This window comes from Gadus morhua, chromosome 17 (genome assembly GCF_902167405.1).
Source record: "Gadus morhua chromosome 17, gadMor3.0, whole genome shotgun sequence".
NCBI lineage: Eukaryota > Metazoa > Chordata > Actinopteri > Gadiformes > Gadidae > Gadus > Gadus morhua.
In genome coordinates this window covers 20,933,274-20,958,195 of record NC_044064.1, presented here as the reverse complement: position 1 = coordinate 20,958,195, position 24,922 = coordinate 20,933,274, and the positions used below count along the sequence as shown (strand labels likewise).

Here is a 24,922-nt window from a genome sequence, read left to right as displayed (position 1 = left end):
ACAGCCTTCATTATGGTTCTTCTTTCCTTTCAACGTTATCGGAAGTGTTTCAAGCTATTTCCAGTTACTTAGTCTCTAAAGCCGTCTGTGGAAGTCGAGCCACAGCCTGTGTTCAAATCAGAGGAGAATAATGAAACAATTTCTCTCCTTTGCAAACGGCCTTACAATACAGCCTGCATCCAATTAACAACCGTTGATCCCTATTTGATTATCGCTTGTTTAATTCTGCTCCCCCCCCCCCCCCCCCGTGCAACTTTAAGCCCCTGCCTTTGAGTCTGACGATGAAGGGAAGTATTCTGTGCTGACAAATCTCACGGGCAGATGTGCAGAAGTCTCCACGGACTACTGGTAATTCACTCCACTTGATGGGATTTACAACCCTACGAGGGGCTTTGCATACCCCCCCTCCCCTCCACTCGTTCCCGTCACGTATCGAGGCATCACCACCACCGCCTTTCAGCACTAACAATAGCTATGGGAGTCAGAGCAGTAAAGCACAGAGAAAGCGCCTTGTTTCCCCGCAAGGCATGAATGGAGGGTGTGTTTTGGTTCTATGTCTATGAATTTCTTTATAGAAGAGGCCTACTTGTTGATTGGAGAATATTGATTGGTTACAGTTAGAATTTTAATACATTTGAACATCCACAGCTGCGATTTTCAGTTTCCAATTATTTAGTTCATAGGAATAGTGTTAGATCTTGTATTTTGTTCATGGCTACTAACACGGCACATGGACAACAGAAGAGTATTGGGTCAACATTCATGAAACATTAGTTCAAAGTGGGTTTGTAGGATAAAATGTTTAATTTGTACATTTTAAAGGAGAAGCATCACTTGGTCAATATTAATTTGGTCAAATTTATTAACTCTCTCTTCCGACCAAAGTGTACTGAAGGCCTTTTTTGATGAGTTGATAATACAAAATTACAATCTGAGAATTTTGAGAATCTGAAAGAGATTACATCATCATAAAAAGTGTAGACATGTGGGAGCGGTTTGTTATAGGGCAACGACAGATACATCACAGAATACTGAACGTTCACATCCCCCATAAAATCCTCCAGAGAACATGGAAATGGAACTTTTTGAGCTACTAAGGGTTGCCAAAAATGATGGTTGGATCTCCAAAAAAGAACATGACTATTTACTGTGCTCACATTCACGGTAGCCCACGTTCTACTTGCCCCCTTAAGTCCACAGAAAACAAGAAAATACACCAGGGAGACCAATTATAGCGAGAATGACTAATTTACAGAATCAACATCCAATCTGGTGATTCCTTCATCAAGCCTACTGCCTTCCTACATGACAGACTCACAAGTCCTGAAGAAAAGTGACGGACATGAATGATATATGCTCATGCAAAAACTGTTACTATGGATGTCATTATACAGCAATATTGTCCATGATGAAGGCCTGGAGCCACTGAGGCACTATTTCAAGTCAATTCTCCTTTAAAGTACTTATTCCCCATTACAATGACATCCAATCTGTTTATGCACTTACTCTAGAACAGTTTGAAACATTTAGCAATCATTTTTGAAGATTTTGCCAAAATATATGTACGCCCTCATTCTCTGACTTCTTGAAAGCTACAATTTCTATTGAACTAAAATCCTAAAAGGCTTATTCTGATATCCCCAACCACCAACTGCCTCCTTTTACGGTAAATCTGTTCAGCTGTATTAAGCTAAACCGACTCAAACTGATAAGATGATATGTTGCCTGCACCAGTTGCTGTCAATATCTCTAACAGGGAAACGCAAGCGTCAGAATAGATAGTAGCCATCTTTGATATCCCTAGCGGCTAGAAGCTAGCAGAGTCGGACTGATCAACAACTGATCTGGGCAAGGTAGAAAACGGAAGCTATCGGAATCTACCTTAATTTAATAAAAAATGAAACGTGACGTGTTAGTTGGTACATTCTCTATTTGACACTCAATTGGCAGTCCTCTCTGCTGTTTTTAACACATACTTTATATGTTTCAACCAATAATTGAGAGAAAATGTTTTGATGAATTAAATTTGCTTGCTTCAAGATTGAGCAAATGCAATGATATTAATAGGCATACATGAGACATGGGTGTTTGTGTTTTTTTCTGATCAAAAAGAAAACTAGGAGACAGCGAAAAAGCTAGGCATCAGAGTATATAAGCAGAATTAATAATAGCAATAGGTTATTATATGCCAGATCCAACTTATCACGTCAAACACTTGTAACAACATACATTGTCCTGCGGTCTATACACATTAAATTAACTTAGAGAAAAGATTATATTCTGAAGAGTCAAATTTGCATTTATGTTAGCCTGCTCAGTAGTTTGTGTGGATGGGAACATTGTGCAAGCTATAGCTTTCAGAAAATATCTGCAGCAACAAAACTTTAGTTAATTATTACTAGAGCTAAATTGATTTGGCATTTAACAACCTCTCAAAATCAATGCAACATTATCTTTACAAGAAAGAAAACGGTTAGAGAGCCGCCAGACTGGCAGGCCGGGACCACATTTTCCTATTTAGCTTCCCAGCTAACATTAGCTTATTAGTGACGCTGGTTCAGGAAATGTCAAAAATGCAATGCGTTGTTGCACCATGCTTGGTTAATAGTTTCTTTCCCACAGTCATTAATCCGGGTGTTGCCAAACTTTGGGTCTGGACCCAACCTCGGGTCACTTGATATTCTTATGGGGTAGTGGGAGATTAATTATAAGCTGTAGTTATTTGATGATGCATTTTCTATAGAATGATGGTATGTAAAGGGCCCTTGTATATCAACAGTGATTAATACCAACTATAGATTCGAAGCCATAAGAAAACTAGTATTTAGCACTTTACTGGTATATGAAGATATAATGGAACAAAGCTGTTTATTCAACTACAGACACAGATGTCATTAAAACAATGTTTTAATTAATAATACCAGTTGCAAAACAAAATGTATGAAGTTGGGGTCGCATGAATTTTCTGACCATGGGTAGTTTACGGATCAAAACATCTTAGGAGCCAATGCATTAATTTATTCTGCTACACACTATACACCAACCAGCAGGTTTTCTACTCTTTTTTTTTTTTTAATGGAGATTTTAATGATTGTGCTCTAAAATGCAAGCCTTTCGGGTCAAAGCATTACATTTACGCATCTATTAAAATGCGTATTTACTGTCTGCTAATTTGATTGTGGTTGGTGTTGGCCTAAACAATCATCAACGGTCAACTATTTTGACTGTCTTTGAACTACCATCATCACAATTCAACCAGAATGCTTGCTTATGACAAATAATCAAACATAAACCATCACTGATCATTGACATGTTTGACAATAGTTACTGCATCAGACAAGACATAAAGGCTCAAACAAGTTTTTGATTGTGTAATGAAAGGGCAGTTGTTGTGTCAAAGAAGAACAGTTAAAAAGGGTGAAATGGTTGATTCCAAAACCGATTTAAACAGTGTTATGACGTGCAAAGTTTCTATGGATTACCACAAGTATGCATGATGTCTGGAGTTCAGGTTAGTTATTTATTTAATTCCTGAGCTCGTGCACACGTTGTCAACCCTGTGAACCCATACGAACAGGTCCTGCTTAAAGCAGTACTCAACATTTCAAACAGTAGTCATATTAGTCTCATGTGGTCCAACTGAAAACAATGTCTCATTTGAAGCTCAGTTTCTGGAGCCCAAAGAATCCAATGCCAATGCCCTCTGTCCAACCACGTTCCATCCCTCACTTCTGCCACTACTCTCTCAGCCAGTACCAACCAATAACACAATGACAGTATTACCAACATCTGTTACATGCCGTGGAATGACGTATAACCATTTATCTACAGCAGTGATTACAATCAAACTGCAATGGAAAATACTGAACAAGGGAAACGACGCAATAATAACAAGAAATGAAATGAGTGCGTGTATTACATTATCATTATACCAACTATACCATGAATGCCCTCCTGCTGTCCGTCAAGCTGTCATGTAGAGTGATTCAGAGAACGGGGCTTGGGATGAGGTCACTCGCTGTGACATGGCCCATTAACAAACCAGTTTGTCAAATGTTCATCTTAAATCATGAGAGTATTATGTATAGATTAGATTAGATAGATTAGATTCAACTTTATTGTCATTGCACAAGTAAGGACAACCAGTACAACGAAATGCAGTTTAGCCTCTAACCAGTAGTGCAATATAGGGACATGTTTGTATGTATGTGCGTGTTCATGTGCGTGTTCATGTGCGTGCGTGCGTGCGTGCGCACACACACACACACACAGAGGATCCGCACGTCGCTATTTTAGGGTGAGGCCTACAGACGGGGACAAGCGACAGGGGAAATCCACGGCGGCACCGGGCGATGATTTAGACGCGCACGTCAGCTCTTTACAACAGGGCCCGGGTCTTTTTATATGGCTTTGGAACGGAGGAGAATAAATAGGTTTATTCTACAGTGACCCATAAATAAACTAGTAAATTGATAACGGGGAGAACAAATAAAAAAGCACAGCGACCTTAAGACACATAGGGGCTAGCGTCTTAATCTACGCTCCGAGTCCTTAATTAAAACAATTAACCTCCACCAGACACCACCACCTTTGTGGCGCGTTGAAATGTTTAGAGGATAACCACTCGTTCTGGAGCTTCGTTCAGCTGTAGTAAGTATTGAGGAATCGCACAAAAGGAGTGGATCTGCATCTTTTGGCTTGTTCTAACTACATGGAGAACATTGTCAACACGTCCAGCTTCAACTGAAATCAGCAGAGAAATGCTCTCTGCTCACTAGTTTGAGGGTAAAATATACCCTCAATCTAGTGAGCAGAGAATATTTCTTTGGACATTGACAGAAAACATTGGCGACTCTTAATGTATATTTAGCACCATGGCTCATGGCTGCTGAGTGCCTCATATGTTCCAATTCATTAAACCCTGCTGGTCTATTTCACTGTCAAATTGAGTCAAACCAGACTGTATCTCTCATCTGTCGAGCTAATATACAGAATTAATTCCCTATAGAGGGATTATGTCCCAAAATATACCTATAGGCTATATATATTTTTAAATAACCCAAATAAAGCTATTCAAAGAATAAGAAAAAAAACTGTGATCGAGGGGGACACTCACCGGAACAGTTCCAGCCGGTGGGCGTCTGGCAGTCGCTCAGGGAGGACGGGAATGCGCACAGCTGCTCCACAGATAAACTGGCGAGGACGGAGACCAGGGTGATCCACACCCAGCTCCCCGCCGTCCGCCGCCACCGCCGCAGCGCGCGAGGCTCCCGGGGGGGAGACTCCGCCGCCGTGAGCAGACCCATGGCTCACTGGCCCCGACGGCAGGACAGCCGGGCCAGGCGGGAAGAGGACGAGGAAGAGGTGGAGGCGGAGGATGCAGAGTTCTTCAAGGGAAGTGATCGAATCCAAAGGAATAGCTTTAAAGAGACTTTATTTGTATAAAGTATTTTCGGTATGGTAAACTGATACTTTGAAGCAAAGAGAGATTGAAGATGTATTCTAAACACGTGCTGAGCGACTCCTAGCTGATCAATAGACCTAACCCCTGTCCAAGAGCTACCAGGAGTTTCTGACGATAATGCTCGATCTGTAGGCTTTTATGGTCTGAACAGCGCGATCCGGAAGTAGTGGGGGGAGCCGATGTGAGATATGGCTCGGCTTTCTCGCCTGGTCTGTGGTGCTGCCTTCTGTGGCTAAAGTATTTATTGCAGCCTTCAGTAAGGTCTTGCTCCCCTTGTGGCTATGTATGGTATTTACGGCTTATATGTTTGGTCCTACTTCATTGGGTCTATGTGTGGGTAGCTTAGATTCTTAAAATACGTAACAATCCCTCCTTGGTCATCTCAGATGACCATACAATAATATTTTAAATCATAAACACCATTCACCATACCGAAAACATAGTCCAAGTAGGACAAATCATCAACACCATCAACCGTGTGGGAACAACTCTCGAATAGAGAAAAACCACTACGCGCTCATAATACTGAACGGTATTCACATTGTGGGTCTCATTGGAAATACAGGTCATTGTTTAACAATACAACAATGAACATAAACCTTGTTATCATTCAATCACATGGCCAAACAGCACACAAACAAAACTATCCATAGAAATCCTGAGCTAATACTCTTGGTCATGTGCTATAAGGTCATACAATTTTCAACATATGCAAAAGTAAAGTAAAAATTGGTGGTCACAATACAATTTTAAAATTTCAAAATGATTGATAGGCTAGCATGGATTTGGAGGGTTCAGGTGATCTTCGTGTATTGGTGCGCCGGTTCATGTGGGTGGTTTTGGGCGATGTTATTATCGTAGTCATTGTTTTTTCTGTCGCCGTCGGGCCTGTAATTCATGAACCCAAGACTCGTCCCTCCTTGTCAAGGGCTCATCTCAGAGAGGTTACTCCTACATCATGGGAGCCTCCTAACAGGTTCTCCGTCGTCGTGTCAGCAACAGGTGGCCTGTAAAACAACCATCTCAAAGAAGATCAACAGTACCATTATCAATGCAGCGATTCAGAAATAACGGGTTGCACTCGCTTCTACTAGAATAGTATAGGTGTTGACTATTCTACATATTACAGCTGGATAGGGTCGGGCCCCTCAGGTGATGTATCGTTCACTTTCATCGGATCATATCTGATCCCCATGTAAGCCTGAATGGCACTTGGCGCTTCTGTAGCGCCCACTGCTGTGGTGATCAGCAGATGCAGTAGCCCTCGTGCACAGGGAATACAACGGCAGCCGTTGACAATTAACACGGTCTCTGCATTTATTCCCGCGACGGGCACTTACTGGATCATGCCTTTTCACCCCCCAAACATATTATCCATCCATCCTGTGAAAGGGTCATTAATGCCGGAGTTCTCTGCCAATTCTAACCTGAGGGATTGTAATCATGCCATCGCCCTGGCCACCAACCCAACCGGCGCTGTGCTATTGGGGATAAAAGTACAACATGTTGTGCCTATCATCACATTTACCCCTCCTTGCTCTGTCAATAACATATCCATATCTATATATGTTCCTTTTAACTTTATCTGGTAAACTGAACGAACTGTTGCTGATTATGATACATGTAATTTATCCAAACTATATATATATACTTTTTTTTTTTTTTATATGGTGGACAACCAAAACAGAACCGATTCAAATCCTGCCGTTATTTGATTTCCTCATGTGACTGTTACTCCTTGCTCGGCGGACGTAGTTTATAGGCTCCGGGTTTGTCTGCATCTGGTTCTGGAACTTTTGTTTCTATTGTAGAAATACAAACTCATGTACAGTAGTTAGTTGTTCAAAAAACATATTTCCTATAATTCTATTTTTAATTGTTCTAATGGAAGTCCATTATGGGATCCTAGAAATGTAAGTATAAGCATGATCTAACCGTAAGCATTACGTGCAAAGTTAGCTGTGTCAGAGTGGTACACGGTACTCATCTTGCTTCTGGAAACATTGGACCTGAAAATTGTATGCGTTTCAAATATGTTTGTATTATAATTGATCTATTTAGTGCTTGTACGGATTTTAAATTTTTGTTTTGAGTGACCCATTCCTTATTCTGAGCCGATTTCAACCTTCAACCTTGATTTAATATTCACACTACATCCTTCCTTGCGCATTGCTTCAGCCATGCGCATTAAAATGAACCAATCCTACCAACGGTGTAGTGCAACCAAGTTGAAGTTCCCTTCCTTAATCATCTTAACCAATCCATTATGAAGATAAATGAAGACCAGTACATACAAAACCAAAGGTCGATAGTTGTGGGTTTATGCAGCCGTCCTGAGACCACGCTGTTGTTAAATGCAGTAAACCGTAAATTGTCCATGAGTCAGTATACCTGTGTGCCGTAACTTATCAGAGTAAAAAATATCAGACTATGAGACGCTGACGTTGTAACAAAGCGTTACAGCAGTAGCAGTGGCATTTGAAAGGTCAACCCACTACTTCTGAATCTAAATTGAGCCTATATTGTCCCTGGCGAGCAGATGTACTGCTAATCCCTTTCCTATTTTATAAACCCAAAAAGATGAAAAAAGGGAAATTACAATGTTAAAATTTGTATGTTCAATATCACTTCTTTGTAACCGTATCTGGTTCCAACAGTTATCTTATAGGGTGATATTTTAAAACAAAACAAAACTTGAACCTAAAAGAAAAATTCAGAAGTCATTGGGTGAAGCAAATGTTATTGAAAGTTAATTATAATGAACCATTTTCTAATTATCTTAGTTTTATATGTGGTATGCTTTCAATATCCCCTTGTGTATGCAACAGTCGAGTAACCTCCATTATTTTGGTGGCTCTGACACACACAAGATGACATTCACACATGGTATATGAATCCACCATTTGTTTTCATTTTATATTTTTACTGATTTTTATTTTCATTTTATTCTTATCTCTATATACACATTCTTAAGAAAAGCACGAACGAAGATTAATCATAACATGCATCAACAGACCTAAAAATAAGCATATTATTCAACAATTTGAGACCTCACCTTCATTTTCTAAAGGGTCCGCAGAAAGGTCCGCTGAGTGGCCAGGGGTTCTTACACCTTCAAAAGTGTTGCTGAGGGCAGCTGCCTCACAACAAACAAAAAGCCTTTGTTAACCATATGGTCATCTCAGTCATCATTCCTTAAGATGTCATAAATATGGGGTTGGCCGTTCCTTATCTCTTGCGTCTCTGCGCTTCCCTGGGGATCAAGGATAACAGGCCCAAACCAACACAAGATAACAAAGGAACAGAGTGAGAACTGATTTCCACTAACCTCAAAGGATTTTGAACGACCCTGCAGAATAACAGGGTGACAAGACCACATGGGAAAATACAAACATACAAAACTTAAATTTGAACATTATCAAAATATCTTAATATTAAAAATCTGCATTTCAATATTAGGCATCATACTTCTGTTGTTACCGGAACGTTGTCAGTTGGGAACAGTCGGGGTTACGTACGGCTGTGCGATTTGGTTGACCATTAAACTGGTTGTGATATATTGTAATAATCGAGTATTTTGTCGTGTAATGAAAAAACGTAACACGTATTTTGTTAATTAAAATTAGGATGAATTATGGATTATTACTTATGTAATTTAATTGTAAATATTGCCAATTATTAACCATAGATTACGTGAAGACTTTTATTAAAATATTGTTATTTTCATAGTCTGTAATGAAGTATATATTTTATTCTTTCTTATTTTGGTATTTTGGACCTCGTCAGGTCTGTTGAACTATGCATTTCTACCGCTTGTCCTCAGGATCCTCTATTGGGGGGGACTCTTCCGCTCTCCTATGAGGCAGGTTATCCCAGAATTCTCCTAATAAGAATCCCCAGGCCTGGATAATCCCCGGACTTCTGTGGACGAGCGGTATGCATGCTATGGACAACTTTAAAGGCTAACCGTTCATGATGCGGAGTTTAGATAATTATTCCTATCTTAAGATCACCGTGTGGAAGACTTCCGGTGGCGCTGAACCTAATGGCTGCTTGAAAATCTCGCTCCCACCCGGTGTGATATAATCCCCTTAGAAAAACCTTACTGATAAAAACAACGTACTGATATTAACCATGGAAGGGGAGAAGCAAAAAAAGACTAAACTTAAACCAAGTTCAAAACATGATAAAACGGCGACATCCGACGAAACATATGAAGACGAAGACGGCAATGAGGACAATGGCGGCGCTGATAAAGAAGTAGCTAACCCGAACATGCAGGCTATCTACAACGAGATTCGGGCACTCAGGTCAGACCTAAAAAGTGAAATGAGTGAATTCCGATTCTCTTTTCGCAACGACATGAAGAAGGAACTGAACGAGTTTAAAGGAGAAATCAACCAGAAACTTGAAGAAGCTACTAGCGAGCTAAATGCTACTGTAGTTAGAGTTGCGGAGGCAGAACAACGTATATCTGATATCGAAGACAGGGATGAAGCTGCGAGGGAGGCTCTCATCCAGGCATTAGAGACCCAAGACACTTTGCAGGCTAAATTAACCGAATTAGAAGCACGCTCACGCCGAAACAACCTCCGTATACACGGAATACCGGAAGAGTCTGAGGGGCCCGATCTGTCTGCGTTTGTGACCAAGCTAATAAAATCAGAAGTTGGCATGCCGGTAGCGGACATGGACCTCGGCATACAGCGCTGCCACCGGGCACTGGCTCCAAAACCTCCCCAAGGCGCTCCGCCAAGATCACTGGTGATTTGCTTCCTCGAGTTCAGAGTGAAAGAGCAGGTGCTGCACACAGCATGGAAGAAAAAAGTCGTTCGATATGAGGGGAAAAGGATCTATTTCGACCAAGATTACCCTCCCGAGATCTTGAAAAAGAGAAAGGCATATGCGGGAATGTTGAGAGAGCTCAAAGCCAAGGGTATCCGCTTCCAGACGCCACATCCAGCTAAATTGAAGGTGTTTTTTGACAGCGGCACCCGGATCTACGAGAGCGCGGCGGAGGCTGCAAAGGACCTGAAGAAGAGAGGAATCACTCTGGAAAATGTGACAGAGCCAGACCCGACCGTGGAGAAACAACAGAGATTATCAACGTGGGAGAAAGCGGGTGCAAATCGATCCGGACGGGCGGTGGATCGCGGACGGATCAGGGAGAAACTACGGAGCTTTCAGCCCGCCTCTCCGGGAACATCTGACGCTGCAGAGTGAAGCGTCTGTGGGTGAGCTACTAAGACACTGACTATCGTTTCTCACAGAGCTGGACAGGTTTGAACTTTTTACCGGTTTTTGGGAGCTGTTTTAAATGTTACCGGTGCAGAGTACCATCTCTGACACAGAGAGGCCCTCGATGGACGCGAGGATTTCTTCTAATTTTGAAGCTTTATTTGAACTTCGGACTTGGAAGTCTTTGGTTTCTGTTTTTCTAGTTCATTGTTCACTGTTCGTTGTTCTTGTTATCATGGGTAATGTCACACAAGTTTACACAGTTTGGAAAAAGATATGCATCGTCAGGAGTATAAAGTAGTCACACTCAACGTCAATGGGCTGCATAATCCGATAAAAAGGAGTCAAATTATTGCAAAAATGAAGCGAGAAAAGCAGCAGATAATATATTGGCAGGAGACACATCTCTCTTCTTCTGAACATGAAAAATTAAAAAAGCTTGGGTTTCAAAATACCTATTATTCATTTCATAAATCAGGCCGGAGGAGCAACCCGGTATCACGCGATTGCGTGCTCCTGCGCACGAACGTTAATCTATTGAAGCGTGTTCCCGAGCACGATAGTCCGACTTTTTGCGTGTTACACAAAACGAAATGTAAACCAATGCATTCTGAATGGGAGTGTTCTAAGACAATTAACGTGCTCCACAAAACGCTACGAGAGAGAGAGAAAGAGAGAGCGGGAGGGACAGAGAGAGAGAGAGAGAGAGAGCGAGAGAGAGGCTTCAGAAAGGGTGTGCGCAGATAGTACAGTGCACCCTAGTTATGTTTATGCCAAAACCTATATAATTAGGCTGTGGAAATTGCAATAAGTTAAGAACACAACTTCGCACATTGAGCACACAGCCGTGTGACTCGTTTATTTTGTAAAAAAGAAAACCGGAAAACAAAGCGTGCTGAAGGTAAACAAATCCAGCATGGTCTGTGACGTCATGAGACGCACGTAATCCTTAGGGACCGCGATCCCTGAACCACCAAGAACGTAAATGACATGCAGTAAACAACAACACAATTGAAAGAAAAACACATAACGAAATACTGTAGGTGAATTATGTTACGGTCACTACAAGGCTATAATTACATTATTTAGCGTGTAATGAGACAATCTATAGCCAAATTGTCGAAGATGCCCGAGAATCTTCGGGGATATCAGCATGGGAAATCGGCGAATCAGACCCATGAAGGGGGGGGGGGGGGGGGGGGGGACACGTTAGTTGAAGGGGGGGGGGGGGGGGGGACACGTTTGTTGAGGGGGGGGAAGACACGTTTGTAGGGGGGGGGGCACGCTCGACAACGAGAGTTGGTTTTTATTGAACGCTCGACAACGAGAGTTGGTTTTTATTGAACGAGACTTCAACACGGAACAGCTGCACGAAACGATGGTCACGTCACTCTCGGTGACGGTGTCGACAATAATGAACACACGAACAATTTTAATAGAACAACACACAACCACATAACATCCCGAACCCATTAACCCCACTTAATCCTAACAACAAAACAAGTTAACAAAAGCCCCATTTGTCAAGTGAGAACCCCAATTCCCAGAATCCCCCGCGGCTCCGGAACACGGAGTAGTTTATATTAATCTTTATTATCTGAATGGGAAATGCAATATTTTAGGACAGATACACCATTAAACGCGTTTCTAATGACATTTCTAGCGAGAAATGTACATTTTCCTTACATAATCTTCAGTCAGTGAATGTGTATGATCTTTATTAATCTTTATTATCTGAATGGGAAATGCAATATTTTAGGACAGATACACCATTAAACGCGTTTCTAATGACTTTTCTAGCGAGAAATGTACATTTTCCTTACATAATCTTCAGTCAGTGAATGTGTATGATCTTTATTAATCTTTATTATCTGAATGGGAAATGCAATATTTTAGGACCGATTCACTGTTAAACGTGTTTCTAATAACATTTCTAGCGAGAAATATGCTTTTTACTTGCATAATCTTCAGTCAGTGATTGTGTCTGATCTTTAGTTTTATAGTTATTAGGATTTGATCGGCTCGCTCGCATGTTTCAACGACGTCAGGTTGCTTTCGCTAAACTAGCAGCTCACGTGCTTCCTGCGTTTGTGTTATTAAACTGTTACTTTATGTAACTTTTAATGATATCATCTTGTTAGAAACACGTATATCTGAGAGCCAACCCAGTCGCCAAAAGCATACGTTGACAGTGTACTTTTCGTGAACACTGGATTACGTCGCATTTCAACATAAAATAGCGTGTTATACACACACACACACACGCACGCACACGCACAGACACACGCACACAAGCACACACACGCACGCACAGACACACACACACACACACACACACACACACACACACACACACACACACACACGCACACACGCACACGGTGCATTTCGCTGCTAAAACAACAACAAAAAAATATTCCCTCAAATATTATTACTTTCAAAACGTTGGCCAAAATGGCCAATAATATCATTTTTTATTTGGGATGCTTCTAGGACATTTTGGGTGGATTTTGAACGGTATGTGGGGGGCACGTTTTTTTGCAGGACCTGGCAACCCTGCGCTGTTGCCCGAGATCTGGATCCACCCCGGCGTGGTGCCGTCTCCTTTCGACCTTTTGACCCCAGACTTCTGGGGGAAAAGCTGAATCAATTCATTAGTCAATCAGAAGCATGTAAATATCTTCCCGGTGGCGTAAGAGGATGAACAAGGTGTCCTTCAACATCTACGCTTCCAGGAGATTGCAAGCGTGCCACACATGAGCATATTCGACATTTCCCAAATGACACTCCATTTGGGAAAACTTTTTTTCTCTAAGGGCTAGAACTCCAAATCTAGGATATGTCGTACACGGGGCCCCGGGAAATGTGTGTAAACATTTTAGCATCCCTAGCTATCTCGAAAAGGTCGGCAAAGGGGCGTGACCTCCGACAGTACAGTAAATGTACATAAGACAGAGGTTAGTTTCTAGTCCCCATTTTTTGTGGGATGGAGGTGTACATTTGTGGCTAAAGGTGTGTAGACACAGCTGGCCTGTGGCCACGTTTTTGAAGTCGGGGGTCAAAAGGTCAAAAGGAGCCGGCACCACGCCGCTTATGAGATAACAAAAAGTTAATGTGTGTTTCTCTCATAACTTTTTGTCATTATTAAAGAGAGGCCTGATTCTCCGATATGCATGTTGGATGGCTACACTGTAAAACAGGACAGCTCCGTTTAGTTAAGTCCACTTACTTCCTCTCTTTAACACAAAGAGCTCTAACAAGTTTTGGATTTTGAACTCATCTGCGTGAGTTTTAAAAAGTAGAACTTACTGTTATTAATTGTGTTGACTATTTGAAAATGTTATCAGATAAGTGTGTGTTGATTGAACTTGGGTTTCAAAGTTATCAGATGGGGGGGCGGGGCGTGGGGGAAAAGGCGGGAGTGGGCCAATGAGAGCTGCAAAATTAATATTTGGACTTTTGAGTTTAATTGTCTTCTTTAATTCATGGCAAGGCTGAAGCATGAACAGAATAATTTAAACACCGCAGATAAGTCATATATCATATCGAAATACAGACACTTTGTAGTAAATGATCAAGGACTACTTCGACACGCGGGAAGAGACTATGCCTGACAACGGCCTAGAACCGAGGCGGAGTAACACGACGCGGGGACCGAAGTGACGAGTGGTGAACGTGTCGAAGTAGATTTCTTTACACGAGGCTGAGGAACAGCAGGTGAGTTTAGCCTCGTATCTATCTCTAATTAAGTCTTTTAACATTAACCTCATGTGTAGTAACGTAATAACGTTAAATGTGTAGGTTGTGCTTTTTTAATAGCCTGGAAAATGTGACTGCAACATTAGTTTTTATTCGAGCCCGACATGAGTTGGCTAGTTTGCTAGTTAGCCACCTAACGGTTGAGGCTGCGTGTTAGGGCTGCTGTCACTTCGTGCTCGTGCTTTGCTCACTTTGTATTTTATATTGACTAGTTACTCCAATTCATTTAGTAAAGTTGTTTTAACATGGATATTATGCCGGTAATTAATAATGAGCAGCATGCGCTGTTTTTTTCCGCGGTTCCCTGTTACCGGTATGTTTTACACAGACAGATGGAGCTTGTGTGACGGGACGTATGGCTACCGTCACGGTAGCGATACGCTACCCAGGACATTATTAAGAGACTGAAGCTGTGTTCGAAATCGTTCCCTATCATGGATGTAGTGCACTAAATAGGGTGCACGCCATTTTCTAGGGTGTTCGAATTCTCAGTGGTCCACTATATAGGGCACTATATAGTGGACTTAAAATAGGGTACATACGATGTTCCCTACATGTTACTCCCGTATACCACAATGCAATGCGGTTGTATTTTTCCAGGGGAGAAGAAGAAGCCGAATAACCGCGAAAACGAATACATTTAATGATGGGGTCTCCGGCTTTCGTTTAGAAATGTCAACAATTTATTTGGGATATAACATAGAATATTTAACATTCAAAAATTAATTAAACAAGGAAATGTAACATTCAACATCAATACAACCTCCAGCTTTCGTCGTGAGTGCCCGGTTTGTTTACTTGATGTGGGCGCATCTGTCTGCGTCACACAAATACCCGGCGCATTTACTGACGCAAATGACGTTTAGAAATGTTCAGCGTAGTGTCCGAATTCTTGTTCCTTATTCCCTATATAGTGCACTATATCATGTACACTATATAGGGAATAGGGAACGAGTGTATAGGGAACGATTTCGAACACAGCTTGAGTGTAAATGTTGCCTGTGTGTTTGTCTATGTGTTCCGTTATCTTCATACTGTTTTCAAATCGTTATCTTCATACTGTTTTCAAATCGTTTATCAACCACGACGCGCTACGGCAGTTTATTATAATCTTGCAAGTACCATCATTACAACTTTCTGTTTAATACCATTTACCATTAACGTCACCTGTTCTTTTGCAATAACCACTCAAACAAGTATGTCGTTGTTAAATTCCATGTCCGTTTATTTAGTTTAGTTACATGTTAACACAGCGTAAATGTTCGTCTCGTCTTGTGTTTGTATTAGGGGTCGCGTGCCGCGTCAACGTGGTTTAAATTCACGTCACGACTGAGTGTTTACCACCTAGTTCAAGTCGCTCGAACACATCTACCCATGACAACTTGCAATTTGATGAATTAACTGAAAATGAACGTCATTTATAGATAAAAAATATATTGTTTTAGCTAACGTTAAGTGTCTGAGAACAGTTGAATTATTACTTTGGTTGACAGAGGATTAGGCTGATGACAGAGGAGAGGATATGTGATGGCACAGGGCTGTTTACCAGTTTAAACCATTGAGTTGAACAGATTGTAAAATATATTTATTTTAATGTTTAGTCAGAGAGGTAGGAAAGGAAGGATAGGATATATTAAATGCTTAACTAATCATTATCAACAGGTTGGAGGTTTTAGAGCCTACTTAACTCATGTTGGCACTACTGATGAATTGAATAATAATATTGATTTGTGTTTTTGTTTTATTCAGTTTATAATGTACGGTAATATTCAACATCACAATTTACAGTCTTCATAATTAGCAGCAACACTACTTATAACAAACCCAAACTGAATATTTTAAACACCATAAAGGTTTTAATTCTTGCAGGGTTGTTGAATCATACTGCATAAGTGTTAGCTAAACGTAATCCAATAAACTAAATGTAATTCAAAATAACATAGAATATTGGTTTATAGTTGTTGTTTTTTTGAGGTTAATAGATAACTGTTCTTAACCACTAGTTGTCTAAATAAATGTTATGTTAATTTAATTATAAATTTTTCTGTTCACAGAATTCAAGCACTTCCAGTTCATGTGGAAATGTAAGTTTTGCACCTTTTCCTCCAGTGGCCAAGGAAAAATAATACAGCATTATAAAGAGCATCATGGACATCACCGGAGGTGTTCAGGCCTTGTCTGCATTTATCAAGACTGTTTGAACACATTTCAAACCCAAACTGAACTTAAAAACCACTTGAAAGAACATTCAAAAGGTCATAAAATTGTGACCAAGTTATGCTGTGATTTGTGTACATTCTCAGAGCCTAGTAACATTATCAAATATTGTGCCCATCTGAAGACTCATTTGAGGAACAGGGAAACAGTTAAATGTCCGTTTGCAGGTTGCTCTTTCAAGTCCAATGTACTGTCAACATTTACTTCTCATAGAAGTCGCTATCATAGGTTGTCCACCATAAACAGTTTAAGACCACAGCTTTTTGTACACCATGAACTTACAAATGCAGTGCTAGAAGAGGATTCTGTTTCTGGGACTGAGGCATCAACTTCATATGATTCAGTACCCGAGGGTGTACCTCCTCTTGAAAATGGAGAGTCAATTAAACGTCAGTTGGCATCTTTATTTATCCGTATGCAAACAATTCTGCATGTTTCAAATTCTGCAGTACAGGAAGTAATTGATGAGTTATTTGACATTGGAGACTTTGCCTATAAAAATATTAAAACAATTATAGAGAAAGTTTTGGAGGAAAATAACTGTGCAGCTGATGCCTCTGTTGTAACATCATTGTCTGATGAAATACAATCGTTGAACCCACTCAAATTTCTTTCAAGAGCAGGGCCTTTGGGCACAGAACGTAAAAGGCAGTCATTTTACAGAAAGATTTTTACAGTGATTGAACCGGTTGAATATGTGCTAAATCCACAAGAAAAAAATCATTCATTTGTTTATGTTCCTATTTTAGATTTGTTAAGTAAGTTGTTGGAAAGAAGTGAGATTCTAGAGACATTACAGAGATCCAATGGACAGGAAAGTCATTACTGCTCATTTCAAGATGGTGAATACTTTAAAGAAAACAAACTTTTTGCTGAAGAATTAGGCATAGCTCTTGGCTTATACATTGATGATTTTGAAATCTGTAATCCATTGGGAACTTCAAGAAAGAAACATAAATTGTGTGGTATATATTGGGTGATAGCTAACTTACCCATAAGACTTAGATCAACATTATCATCAATTTATCTAGCTGCATTGTGCAAAACTGTACATATAAAACAATATGGTTACAGCAAAGTTTTGGAGCCTCTGATTAGAGACCTTCAGCATTTAGAGACGACTGGTGTATTTGTGAAAAGACTTGGGTCTTTTGTCAAAGGTACTGTTTTGTATGTGTCTGCCGATAACTTAGGTGCACACTCCCTTGCTGGATACCAAGAGTCTTTCAACGTGGAGAAATTTTGCAGATTTTGTTTGGCTAACCTTAAAGATATTCAGCATCATGATGTCAGAAGTGGGGCATTTACTTTGAGAACACCAGAACTGTTTGATGAAGCCATTAATGTGCTTAACACAACTAATGCCTCGTGTGTTCATGGTTTGAAGAGAAACTGTCCTTTAAGCAGACTTGCCCACTTTCATCCTGCAAAAGGTTTTCCACCTGATTTTCTGCACGATTTATTGGAGGGAATTGTACCTGTGGAACTATGCATATGTCTTTCAGATCTTATTGCTAAAAAGTATTTCACATTGAATGATCTTAATGATAGAATAGCATCATTTCCTTTTCAGTTTTCTGACAAAACTAACAGGCCTCAGACAATACCAACAAACTTTTCAAAAAAAAGAACAATTGGTGGCAACGGACACGAGAACTGGGCACTTCTGAGATTTCTTCCACTGTTGATTGGCCATCATATTCCAGAGAGTGAAAAGACTTGGTCTGTGATCCTTGAACTGAAAGACATTGTGGAGGTGTTATCAAGCCCCTCATTCACAACAGAAACCCTGTGCTACCTACAAGCCAAAATTTCTGACCACAGACAGTTGCTCTTAGAATTATTTCCTGGTACTAAATTACGCCCTAAACATCATTATCTTGAACATTATCCTGTTCTGATTCAGAAATTTGGACCATTAATTGAGTTCTGGACAATACGATTTGAGGCAAAACATTCTTTTTTTAAAAGAATGGTTCACAATACTGGCAATTTCAAAAATATTCTGCACACGTTGGCCACAAGACATCAACTGATGTTGTCATATTACTTGGAGATGCCAACTATTTTCAAGCCAAGCATTGAGACTGGACGAGTATCAGTTGTGTCTGTGGGCATCCTAGATGCTGCAATCAGAGAGGCTGTATGGAATAAGTTTGAAGGTCTGGACTCTGTTTCACTCACCTCCATTGCTTACTTGAATGGGACAAAATATTCTAAAGGCATGGTACTCTCAGTTGGACATACGTGTGGACTGCCAGATTTTGGGAGAGTATTGGAGATCTGTGTAGTGGATGGTTGCATATCATTCATTACTGAACTATTCACAGCGACCTTCCAAGAGCATCTCAGGTGTTACCAGCTCGCCAGAAGAGATCCTGCAACAATTGTGGTCATTGATCCGGACCGTCTGAATGACTACATTCCCCTTGCTGCATACCCTGTTGAGGAAAAGCTGCTCGTCACTCCAAGGACATTCATGTTACATTAAGGTAATATTTGATTGGGTTGGTTTGTCATACATTTAAACAAACTCTTAATCTTTGGACCACATAACGGGATATAAACTGCACTTAAAAGGTTAGACGACACTATTTGCTATATAACGATGTAGTGTAGAAATGGCTACCTGATCTCTGAATTCACCCTCCCTATCTGTTGTAATCTCTCTGCTGTTTTAACTCCATTCACAGCTTTTAGATTTATGTTATTTACTGTTTAATGAAGCGTTTTCTTGTTTGTTCACTGTGTTTCAGTTCTTGGTATCTCATCAATGATGCTTCTCAGAGTCATAGTCTCACCTCAGGAAATAAGACGTGTCACCCTACAGGAGGTTCCCCCATCAGTTGATGAGTTATGTGTAGTTCTGGGCAACACTCTGGGCCTCCGTGGGAAGTTCCTTTTACAGTTTGAAGATCCAGACTTTGGGAATGAGCTCTGCAATTTGACAGACATCAAGGACCTACCAACTGAACGAGCCACACTGAAAGTTCTGTTCACGTTTTCTGAACCAGTTTCTGACTCGACATTAGATACTGCAAGCCTTAGTTCCCAGAATAGTGCAAGCCCCAGTTCCCAGAATAGTGCAAGCCCCGAGCCCCCTCGTAGTGGTGATTCTTCAGAATGGCCTGATCACTTTGTTATTTCAGATTTCTCCCATGACGTTGAGTTTCAGCTGAGGGTAGCAAATGATGCCTATGCCAAGGATGGAGCTGTGATGGTCATCTCAAAGAGTGTGAAGAGTGAAATACTGGACAGACTGGCTGATAGCATAACCAGAATCACTTGCTATCCAAGTAAAGACAATTTAGAAAGCGTAGCCAAAGCTCTTGTTGCAAAGCATCCTTGTCTCAGGGAGCCGGGTTCAGGTAAAGGATGGTACTGCTGGAGATTCAGCCTGATATTCAAGATGGGCAATTACCGTCAGAGGATGATGGCAGCTGGATGCCCTGAAGTTCTTGTAAATAAAAGAAAAAGAAAGGGAAACACCAAGCCAGTCAAGAAGGCAAAAAAGGGAGAGATCAACTACTTACCAGAGCCACCTGATGGACAAAGTACTGTTAAATCAGATAAGGATCGTGAGACCATGCTTTTGGAAGTGCAGAAGAGAGAGCCAGATTTGCACCTGCTCGATGAATTGATGACTGCAACATTCTCCCAGCGAAGACAAGAGATCATTGGTGACGAGCCACTCATTTCTGCAGTCAAGGACAGGTGGCCTGCATTGTTTAGTGAGAGACAGGTAATTCTTTGCCAACTGAGTACAGCATAGAAATCCTATATTTTGTTGTTTTAGGTAGTCAAACTATGCACTATATGTTTCAATCATATTTGTGTTTTTTTTGTGTCCCTTAGAGCTCTATGCTGCTCTTATTTTTCCCTCACTCATTGCCCTTTTCTCTGCTGTTTTATTATTGGTTTCAGCTCAGTGCTGAGTTCAGTAGAATCGTCACCAAAGACCTGCTGGAGTCATTCCTGGATGGACTTGATGCCTTGGTGCCAGGTGTTCTACAAATGTACGGAGAAGCTGCTGCATCAGGCAGGAGGGTGCGCCTGAGCAGTATTCTCAGTTGTCTTCAAAAGGAGGTATGTACTGCACAGAAATCATTTCTTGTTAATGTACTAAAATTAGTATTCTGGCTTGGGTATCTTATTCACAAACTCTTGTCTTGTTCTTGTAGGACACAAACCAAAACAAAAGAGCAGCTGTCCTACTTGGTCTTCCATGCTACCTTGCAGAAGATTCCTCTGACATAATCAGGATGTGTGATGTAAGACACCGTATTTACGCATTTTATATGACATTGTTTTGTTTTAACATTTTTTATTTTCATAAGTCGTAAGGGGTAATTTTTTACAAATAAAATAGTAAATGAGTGAAAAATTAATGAAATGTGCCCTTAATTTAAATTGAAAATGTAATGAAACCTAAAATGCAGTAACTTAACCAATATGTAATAAAATATCCAGACTTGTATTGTTTTTAAATAATGGAATGTTAACATATCACATTAGGCTACTTTTTAAAATAGCTTAGTATGTAGTATAGTATATCAGAGAAGGGTTTGCTGGGATGATAAAGTAGTGGGCTGCATCCTAGATTTATTTTTTTGGACCACATGTTATATGCTAGTTAAGAGGTGTGTCCCGGAGTTTCTGTCCGTGTGCATGTAGCTGTGTGATGCATAGTCTATTATAATCATTCTTTCATTTCAAATGCAATGTATATAACATTGAATTGTTATTCATACTTAAAATCAGAATATACTACATTTTTGAGAAATGGAGCACATTCAGTTAGCCTGGATACCAGCCTGAACTCCGCCCACAAAATATTTGGTCTGGAGATTCAGTCTGGAATTGAGCTCGTTGGGAGGTATTAGGTCAGATCAAAAAGTGATCTGACCAATCAAATTGTAAGGGCGGGCTTTATACGTTGATGGACAGATGATACACATTAACGTAATCAACCACGTCACCAAAGAGCGCTCAGCGCTTTTACTTTTTTTCCCAAAAATGCTGACCGTGTTGCCAATTTGTCCGTGTATCCTTAAATTCTTTTTACAAAACAGGCATAAATCGTTTATGTCCATCTTCTTTTTCTACTTCTTCGAACGTGCGCTCAGTTGAGTTAGTTTGAGAATAGCTGTGCTTCGCACAACATACGTCACATACTACGTTGCTCTGATTGGTTTTAGGTCTATCCAATTGAGCGAAGAGGCATTTTCCTTCCTGGTTCCGCCCTATAATCACAGCCCAATGGTTCGGTCTCAGACTCATATTCTGACTAGAATTATGAGTATGACATCGCCAGGCTAACATTCAGTACATTTTCTCAAAATTACTGTTGGTTTGTTTTATTATTTGGGCTTAACAATGAACATTCAGAAAGGCAATGACAACACTCACTCAATTAATGTCAAAGACATTTGTAGCCTTTCTCTATTAGCCTAGCAGTGATGTTTAAGTCAGTTAAGATGTGTGTTTTTGTCTTTATGTTTTCAGGCTCATGGTGAAACCCTTGACGTGCTAATGAGCGGGATGCAAGTTGGACTGTTGATTGGACACGAAGGCCCTCTGCATGATGCATTTCCATTGGATGTTTTCAACGTGGCTCTGGTAATAGAGGAGAAGATAATCCTACATGACCTCCGAGATGTGTCCACAGGCTTTGCCATGTTACTGGGTGCAATCTACTGCCTAAACCTTGAGTACCCACGTAATATGAAGTATTCTTTTGAGTTCCTTCAGAGGGTTGTCATGAACATTAAACCGGACCAATGTTCAGCCAGAATCCATGGACTCAGAAATAAAATGCTTAGATATCGCATGTAAACAAAGAAATGCACTTGTCAAGCAACTACTAGGAGGCAGCAGTTATCTGGGAAGCTTGCCTTGTTCTTTACACTAGCATACAGGTTTTCATCGGCTTAGTTTGTTCAGCACAAGTCAGGTATGCGTGACAGATGTGTCACTTGTGAAGTTGAAAAATCTGAAATTGTTGAAAAATCTAAAATAGTTTAAATGTGCAAAACATTTTGAGGTATAATGAAAACAAACTTTTGTTTCGAATTGTGGTTAAAGAATCTTTTAGACGTGGATGTTGATGTTTTGTAAAGCTCTGCGTATACCACATTTTTCCTCTACAACTTCGCCATACTTATTCTCTCATTCACAGTTTTAAAATTGTGTTAAATTAACAGTTAAATTAAGTGAAATGTAACTAAGTATTTATAATGTACACCATTGTTTTTGTTCATATGACGATATGGACCGGTTATCTCACTTTTTGCCTCTTATGACACCTGCCCATCTGTCCCCCTTTCCTCAGCACTCTCGGTTGTCAACCTCAGTGAGGCCTGTTTTGATGCAAAGACATGTTTAAGATGTATCAATGTTCCACATTGTTCATATTCATGTTGAGATTTTATGATTATCTGTTTACTATCTCACATACGTCATTGTTCAACCCCACCTCACCTACTTTCTTTCTACGAGTCCACTCGCTGTCAGTCCACCCACCCTCTGTCTGTCTGTCTGTCTGTCTGTCTGCAAGTCCACCCTCTGTCTGACTGTCATGTCTGTCTGCAAGTCCACCCTCTGTACATTACAGAGACATACATTGGTTATGGCATGTTAAAACCTTTAACTTCTGTTAAAGTTTATATAAATGTATTTATAAAATAAATGTTCTTGGACAACTGCAAGAATTCAGTGTGAAGCTCTGTCATTTACCATGCAAGTTGAAACAAATTTAGAATTTTAATCATCTTAACTTTAAATGAGGAGTCGTATAAATACGGCTAAGTTAGTTTAACTCAGAACTGTGAGTTACAATAATAATGAAATATCTGTTTGTTTTACTAGCTAAAGAATGTTATTGTATTGATAATGTTTAAAAAAATGTTGTTTTAACTCACAGTATCAAGTTTAAACAAGATGTGATTAAAAGTTTTCATGTATCAATGATGTATAATTATATTTTGTTTCAACTAATGGTATCAAGTTATGATTACAAGTGATTAAAAGTTAAGTCAACTTTGACAACTTAAAAAACAACATTGTGACAACTAGAACAGTGTAGTATAATCAACCTTTTGAACTTTATTTTCAGAGTTGAAACAAAGGTAATCTTAAATTGAGTTAACTTGCAGTTTTAAGGCAGCAGGTGAACCTTCATTTGCAAGTTGAACTGACCTGAAATGTCTTACAGTGTAGGGTGTAGGTCTGGGAAGAACTTCAGGCCAAAATCTTGCAAGCGAGCCGCTGGGTGCAGGTGCAACGAGATGGAGCACTTGCTGAGCCTGGACTTTCATAATCTTCGCTCTGTGAATGTAAAGGATGTTTGGTCGGATGTTACGACGAAGAATCATAATGTGAATGGGAATATTCTATAAATCTCTTGATATCATCTTACGTCTCAACACTTCTGCTGCAGCCACTTAAAGTCTCACTCCGAGAACCTTAAAATATGAATCAATCCATTAGAAGTATGATAATATCTTCCCGGTGGTGCAACAGAGCAAACAAGGTGTCCTTTGACATCTACGTTTCGAGACGATTGCAAAAGTGCCACACATGATCATATTTGAATATGTTTCGGGGTAGTAATTAGCTGTCGATTTTGGAGGCCTTTATCAATAATGACCAGCTATAGATTTGCTTCCCGATGGAGATTTTTGACAAATTACATGTTAATTAGCATCTACACGTTAAGCTGAGTCCAATGAGATCAAGCTCGGCCTCTTGCTACACCGAGATCATGTCCTAGACCTAGGTGTACCATGTAAAACACATGTTACCATTAGCTAGAGTGTCGTTCTTGGTGTCATTGGACTCAGCTCAACGTGTAGATGCTAAATAACATGTCATTTGTGACAAATCTTTATCGGGAAGCAAATCAATAGCTGCTCAGTATTGATTAAGGCCTCCAATTTCGACAGCTAATTACTACCATTAAACATGTTCGAATATGCTCATGTGTGGCACCGTTGCAATCTCCTGGAAGCGTAGATGTTAAAGGACACCTTGTTCGTCCTCTTACGCCACCGGGAAGATATTTACATGCTTCCGATTGACTAATGAATTGATTCAGCTATTCCCCCAGAAGTATGGGGTCAAAAGGTCAAAAGGAGACGGCACCACGCCGGGGTGGATCCAGATCTCGGGCAACAGCGCAGGGTTGCCAGGTCCTGCAAAAAACGTGCCCCCCACATACCGTTCAAAATCCACCCAAAATGTCCT

General features: G+C 40.3%; 2 protein-coding genes across 6 annotated transcripts in view; one reads left to right on the top strand and one right to left on the bottom strand.

The window, feature by feature from the left end:
• The window catches only part of LOC115529187 (tomoregulin-2), a 47,913-nt gene extending 42,306 nt beyond the window's left edge, over positions 1 to 5,607 (bottom strand). Inside the window, exon 1 of one of the 2 annotated variants that reach the window (XM_030337737.1) lies at positions 5,117 to 5,607. In XM_030337737.1, the coding sequence (XP_030193597.1) occupies positions 5,117 to 5,306 (190 nt within the window). In that variant the 5' untranslated portion in view covers positions 5,307 to 5,607. The remainder of the gene's footprint in view (positions 1 to 5,116) is intronic. The other variant, XM_030337736.1, reaches the window with a different exon arrangement.
• An 8,289-nt stretch (positions 5,608 to 13,896) lies between these two features.
• LOC115529176 (uncharacterized) lies at positions 13,897 to 23,388 on the top strand. Of its 4 annotated transcripts, XM_030337720.1 has the most exons (7): positions 13,897 to 14,419; positions 16,516 to 16,545; positions 19,009 to 19,170; positions 19,435 to 20,420; positions 20,603 to 20,764; positions 20,860 to 20,949; positions 22,184 to 23,388. In XM_030337720.1, the coding sequence occupies exons 4-7, from the start codon at positions 19,452 to 19,454 to the stop codon at positions 22,511 to 22,513; spliced, it is 1,551 nt and encodes a 516-aa protein (XP_030193580.1). In that variant the 5' UTR covers positions 13,897 to 14,419; positions 16,516 to 16,545; positions 19,009 to 19,170; positions 19,435 to 19,451; the 3' UTR covers positions 22,514 to 23,388. The 4 variants fall into 4 exon arrangements, 2 of the variants coding, with proteins under 2 accessions (XP_030193580.1, XP_030193581.1); XM_030337721.1 differs by lacking the exon at positions 16,516 to 16,545; XR_003973477.1 differs by lacking the exons at positions 13,897 to 14,419; positions 16,516 to 16,545 and having other exon boundaries at positions 16,961 to 19,170.
• The last annotated feature ends 1,534 nt before the right edge of the window (positions 23,389 to 24,922 follow it).

What these genes read in the sequence shown, in the direction of transcription:
- LOC115529176 (XM_030337721.1), top strand. Translation starts at nt 19,452, where the DNA reads ATGATGCTTCTCAGAGTCATAGTCTCACCTCAGGAAATAAGACGTGTC. An exon ending in CATTGTTTAGTGAGAGACAG is followed by an intron (nt 20,421 to 20,602) that starts GTAATTCTTTGC and finishes TATTGGTTTCAG; the next exon opens with CTCAGTGCTGAGTTCAGTAG. An exon ending in ACATAATCAGGATGTGTGAT is followed by an intron (nt 20,950 to 22,183) that starts GTAAGACACCGT and finishes TTATGTTTTCAG; the next exon opens with GCTCATGGTGAAACCCTTGA.